The following is a 6,584-nucleotide window of genomic DNA, read 5'->3' on the forward strand; positions in this document are numbered from 1 at the left end:
TTCAATTTTCAAGTAGAACGGATGCAGGTGTACATGCTATATGCAATACAGCACATACAGACATCATTAGACCTAGTCAGAAAGAACCATTTACAGAAGACATTGTTCAAAAGGGAATAAACAAATTGTTAAAAAACTATGAAATAAGGTAAGATTAATTGTACCAGAGACAAATATTCAAGATTATTGAATATGCAAATCTCATTTTTTAATATGACTACTATGCATGTAGATAAGGGCCGATAGACAGCAAAAACAACCGACTATTTTGCAATTTCATAATGACTATTTTTTCAGGAATTTGTGTTCAGAAAGTCTTTGTTTCAAAAACTATATCATCCATTATTAGGCAGATTCATGGGTCTCCATTGGTGTTTTTCTAAGGTGTTGGAACCCTGCTAACAGACAGGGGTAAATTTGGTAAAACTGACATAGTTCCCATACATTGTAAATATAGTTGGGGGGGGGGGGGACCCTGGTATAATGACTGGGGAACTCAGATCAGTTTTACTTCCCTTAAAACAACCATTGTCCCTCATAGGTATTACTTTGCTTCCTACATCAGTTTTACCTGCTACTTCTAAAATTAGCTAAATCCTTCATAATTAATTTTCACTGTATTAGACATGAGCTTTGCTATGCCCATACAATTTCAGTTAATACATATTAAGTGTACAGCTGCACAAATACATTTACTGACAGGTTTATTCTATACTGTTCAGGGTGTACAATATTATGAATAAGCCACTATACCGGTATCTATCAAAATATCTAGTGCATATTTAAAACATTTTATTTTCCCCAACAAGAATAACTCTAGAAAAGTGATAAATTTTCCCCCACTAGGATCAACAAAGTGAAAATCGTACCTGAAGACTTCCATGCGAGATTCAATGCTAATGGAAGAACATATGTCTACAGACTGGCAGTTGGTGTTCATAATGTAAACAATGTATCATTGTTTGATAGGAATCGGTGTTGGCCAATAAGACAAAGGTATGATTACAAATGAAATTACAAAACACAATTATGAACATTGTTATATATGTACCAGTGATTACTTGCACCAGTGTGTGTGTGTGTGTGTGTGTGTGTGTGTGCATACTAGTGGTATTTGCACTGCAGTGCAATACCGTAAATATTAATGCATGCAAATGATATGCAAATTAGGGTACGATTGTTCCATGCACATGAAATCACTTGATTGCACAGTATGATTTTTATGGAAATTTCTTGTGTCAGATAAATATATGTTAGAGTAATACCAGAAGCCCATGCTGCATGAGTGCATTGTGGGTACTCAGGGGTATTTGTACCCATGCTTGCAATGTTTTCTGTTGTACTTTCACTCACTACACTTGTGAAAGTATGACCACAGAGAACATTGCAAGCACTCATGCAAATACCCTAGTATGCCAAACAAGCATTCATCATGGGGTGCTGTCATAGCACTGGTCACTATCATTGTGTTCGTCCTTCAAGACTACAGGTAGGCTACAGGTAAGATAGCTGAATTAGTGTAGTAGTGTTAGTTCTTCAAGACTACAGGTAGGCTATAGTTAGGATAGCTGAATTAGTGTAGTAGTGTTAGTCCTTCAAGACTACAGGTAGGCTACAGGTAAGATAGCTGAATTAGTGTAGTAGTGTTAGTTCTTCAAGACTACAGGTAGGCTATATTTAGGATAGCTGATTAGTGTAGTAGTGTTAGTCCTTCAAGACTACAGGTAGACTACAGGTAAGATAGCTGAATTAGTGTAGTAGTGTTAGTCCTTCAAGACTACAGGTAGGCTACAGGTAAGATAGCTGAATTAGTGTAGTAGTGTTAGTTCTTCAAGACTACAGGTCGGTTACTTCCTTTATTCCAGGCTAGATTTGGAGAAAATGCAGAAAGCAGCTGAAGTACTTATTGGAAGACATGATTTTACAGCCTTCAGAGGTAGTAGTAAAGAGAATGCAACAACAGATCCTGTCAGGACCATGGATAATATTGAAATCTGTCAATCACAGGGAATTTTACAACATTTAACAACTTCCGCCATTGATTGTGATGTAGAATACTATGATATTAAGTATCAAGCCAGGTCTTTCATTTACAAACAGGTGGGTATAGACTGTAAGAGGCATTGTGTTGCTCAGCCCTATCAGACTTCTAAACCACTGTAAGATATGTCATGTTGTTCAGCCCTATCAGACTTGTAAACCACTGTAAGATATGTCAGTTGTTCAGCCCTATCAGGTTTTTAAACCACTGTAAGATACATTGTGACCTAGTGGTCAGCTGTAACTATGGAATTTGTCATTCTGATGAGGATCGTTGACAGATCGAAAACTCAATGCTAAACACTTAGAATTGCTTGCGCTGTATTATAACTTTTGTAAATCATTTGATCTACCAAGCTGATGAACATTTTTAGTCAAAGTTGTAATGTATGTGGTACTTTCATATGTGATGTTTAATAGTCAGATATATGATAGAAACCATAGCAACATCAACATGTAATTAAAGATTATCTGTAATTGTTATTTTTCTAAAGGTTAGGAAATTGACAACAGCTTTAGTTGGTGTTGGTAGCAGTATTATCACAACTGATGACATCAAAGCAGCATTGAAGCAAAAAAATGGTCAAATCCTTAGCCGTTTAATTTTGGCGCCCCCTGGAGGTCTGTACTTGCAGGAAGTCAGCTATGACCCTAAAGGTGAATGCTTCCTTTCAGTTATAACTTTATTGTGTGATACAATAAATCAGCTAACTTCAGTACATGTCAGATACATACATACATACATACATACATACATACATACATACATATGTACGTACGTACGTACATACATACGTACATACACACACACACACACACATATGTACGTACATACATACGTACGTACATATATACACATGCACGCGCGCGCACACACACTACCTTATGTATCAAGGGAACATTTCTATTAGATATTACTTTGACTACAAAAACGACAAAGCAAGAAGAAAATTTGAATTCATTATGTAATTTATTCACTCACTCGGCAAATGAAGATAACTATCTACAATAATTTTAGAAATAAAACAAATGTTTGCATAGCTGGTAATATACACAAGAAATGTAACTGGTAGCACTGTGTGAACATTTTCATGGAAGTATATTGTGAAATTGCCATTCAGCGGCAATATGTGAAATGAAAAGTTGACTGAGGAGATAGTATGTGTTCCAAACTAATGACAACACTAGCATAGTGTAGTAACTATACGTGTGGTCGTTTCGTATGATCTCTCCCTCCACTGTATAGTCAAATGGCTTTCTTTAGCATGACATTCCGTTCTCATAGCGACAGTTGATATAACTGTGATGTTATCACATGACCAACTTTAATCCTGGAGGTTGAATTTGTAGTATTAAAAGTGCTCAAAGTAACCAATTACAACCACCTGTCAGTGTGTGATGGATTACTACTGACTGACATGCACTGTTCAGCCTTTCCCCAGCAGGAGATTTAGCTAGATGTTTGGTAGAATTTGACTATACGTGGAGAGAGAGAGATGGTAAAAAACAACCACACATATAGTTACTAGACCAAACTAACACTTCTGTACTCTTGTATTACAGATTTTGAAATGGAGCAAATAGAAGACACAAACTCAACTATTACAAACCACACTATAAATACAGAGAAATAAAACTCTCATATGAATATAAATACTCTTCTCTGTGTAGGTATATACCCAAGGCAGTGACTGGGTGTAATGCTGCTCATTTCATGATTTCACATCGCATAAACTTTGAATTTCACTGAATTGCCAAGAAACACCAAATTGAAACTCTTTTTCATATCTATGGAGTGCTGTCATGCATCACCCTACCCACAGTCCCTCTATGATAGAGGCACTGTGCCCTATCCATCGAAAAGGAACCAGATGAGGGCAGAATGAAACAACGTATTTCGCAGTCTTTTACAGCACATCAACTCCTCCAAAATTACAGTACAGGAAACTGGCAGATTACCCCACATCTGATAAAGTTTCCAAACATTTGCAAAACCCTGAGTGATTTTTGTGGGCACTCTTATCATCCCTTTCCAAAAACGACTGAAGACATCTGTACAAATGCCCTGCACCAAAATTTTGTTGCATCCAATCATATGACTCCTTTCAGGTTATTGACAGTTACATCTTGCATGTTCACACCCACAATAAACATGGTGTGTGTGATCAAAATCAGATAAGACTGCAGATAGCTCCCAGACATGTGAATGTTTGGCCTCATAAATAGAAGATTATGCAACACATGTCACCAACATATTTACATATATCAGGTGTCTGTTGGCAAAAGTAGGCATGATTCTTGTGCTTGGATTTCAACCACACTTTCAGTCCACCTACAGTCGTAAGGGGTCGTAAGGGGAGGGATGATAATGGTGCTCCCCGTGATGTATATCACAGTCTGAATGATAAACCTAGTGTAAACCCAGATATTTTCACTACTAGAAAATTTTGCAATTTTACATTCTTCAGCTAGTTCTCAAATTTCTCAAAGTTCTCAACTAATTTTTACTAATTACAAGTTCTCAACTAATTTTTACTAATTACGAGTGTTTATGTACAAGAAAGCATTTTAGTCACTACTAGTTTTTGCGTTTATGTTTTCCAGTGAAATAAGTGAAAATAAATCTATAGCGGAAATTTCCAGGTTTACAGCATATTGATTTAGTACAGCATATCATCAATAGACTGATGTACATTCATTGACGGAGCAAATTTACTTCCAGTGTATGTCTTGTCTCTGCCATCAAAAACTTGACTTTGTAGAAGATGAGGAGGGACTGACAAAGTACAGCATGCAAGTCGTATCACTGGTGATGGTAGTTCTCCTATGACTGTCCATACATTGTTCTCTGTGTCATATGCGTGAACGGATTTTCTTCTCTGGCCCTGTCGTCCACTGTACCCACCTATAATATACATCTGGTTATTCCTGACAGTCACCCCAGCCATACTGAGACCAATGGATAACGGTGCCAGAATAGACCACTCATCAATCAGGGGGTTGTAACACTCTACACTCAAAATATCAACCCTTCTACCATTATGATCTTTCCCATTGCCTCCTGCAACATATACTTTGTTTCGAATTGCACACATGGAGTGCATCCCCCTGGGTGTCTCCATTGATGTTTTCTGTGACCATTCGCCACTTTCTGGATCATAACATAGGAGGGCATCGGAGAAAAATCTGCTAGTGATGACACCCCCTGAGATGAAGAGTTTACCCTCATACTCTGTACTTGCATGAGCATAGCTTGCCAAAGCCAAAGGCTGTATATAGGTCCAACAGTTATTTTCAGGATCAAAACATTCGACGCTAGCCAATACCCCATATTCATTCTTACCACCTACTGCATACAGACGCCCATTTAAAGCATTCAAGGTGAAAAGGGCTCTTCTTTTCTCCATAGGACACATCTGTAGCCACATGTTAAATCTCGGGTCATAGCGATGCACTGTGCCAATACTGTCATTGCCGCATGAGTTCCCAGTGTACTGGCCGCCAACGACATACAAAAAATTATCCAAGACTGCCACAGCATGGTCTAATCTCTGTATAGGCATTATTGGTAGTTGCTTCCATTGGTGGTGTATTTCATCAAAGGCTCTAACTTCTTTGCTTACACTTCCCTTGGGTTGTTCCCCACCGACAGCAAGCACCAATGAATGCCCTCCTCTCACCTGTGTGCGTTCGGTCTGCATCAAATGCTGTCTGTATGGGGACACATGATAGGTCATTGCCTCCATGACCCATGACCTGACCTCGAGGTCATCCATGATTAAATCTTCGCTTTGAACATAGTCTACGACATCATTAGGCTGTATCAGTGGAAAACGTATCGTGCTAAGAACGTCTTTAATGAACTGTTGTCTGTCACTTTCGTGTTTCAGCCAACTCAAGACTGCTTGAAACAGATCAAGCTCTACAGCAACAGACAACCTTTCATGACTGACAAAGTACACTAACTGGTCACATGTCAGTTTCTGGTACCCTTTACCGCTAGCCACAGCTAGAAAATTATCAATGATGTAATTTTCAGTTTGGCATTTTACAGTGTCAAGTTCGAACTCCGTCGCTATATTCAAAACATCAACACAGCTGTCATCATTGATCTCAGCTAACAGATACTGACAGCATACGTCCACCGCTGACGCAATCTGTAAACGCGTCGCTCCTTGTAAAATCTGAGTTAGCTCCGTTAAATTCGTACACACTAAAGTTGACGTGTAAATAAACTGAATCAGTTTATCCAGCCCTACAGCTGACACATCAGTAACCTCAACTTCCCGCTTAATCTGGTCTTGGTCACCCAGTATCGTCTCAAAGTACTTACTACAAGACACTAAAACGTCTCGGTGGATGGAAAACTTCTTGCCTTCAGCTGACAGTGTGACATCACACAATATTTTCTTAGAACGAAGTGTCTGTAAACCCTCAAGTAGTTTGACACTGTGGTCTGGTGCATAGATCTCACCACAGTTGTTTTCTGGTGAGTCACTTCTTTCAATCTGGTCACATGACAAATCATTCAGTGTCAAACTCAT

At 38.5% G+C, this 6,584-nt stretch overlaps 2 protein-coding genes across 2 annotated transcripts; one reads left to right on the forward strand and one right to left on the reverse strand.

Moving 5' to 3' along the window:
- Positions 1-8: 8 nt before the first annotated feature.
- LOC144451723 (tRNA pseudouridine synthase-like 1) lies at positions 9-3,674 on the forward strand (the record flags this gene model as incomplete). Its single annotated transcript, XM_078142627.1, has 5 exons — positions 9-148; positions 847-996; positions 1,866-2,100; positions 2,535-2,697; positions 3,604-3,674. Coding segments are annotated over 5 exons (759 nt in total), but the record flags the coding sequence as incomplete, so codon positions are not given.
- Positions 3,675-4,700: 1,026 nt separating this feature from the next.
- LOC144451724 (kelch-like protein 26) lies at positions 4,701-6,584 on the reverse strand. The gene has a single exon (XM_078142628.1). It carries the CDS (start codon positions 6,582-6,584, stop codon positions 4,701-4,703), a length of 1,884 nt encoding a protein of 627 aa, XP_077998754.1.

Source organism: Glandiceps talaboti, chromosome 21, assembly GCF_964340395.1.
Source record: "Glandiceps talaboti chromosome 21, keGlaTala1.1, whole genome shotgun sequence".
NCBI classification, from domain to species: domain Eukaryota; kingdom Metazoa; phylum Hemichordata; class Enteropneusta; family Spengelidae; genus Glandiceps; species Glandiceps talaboti.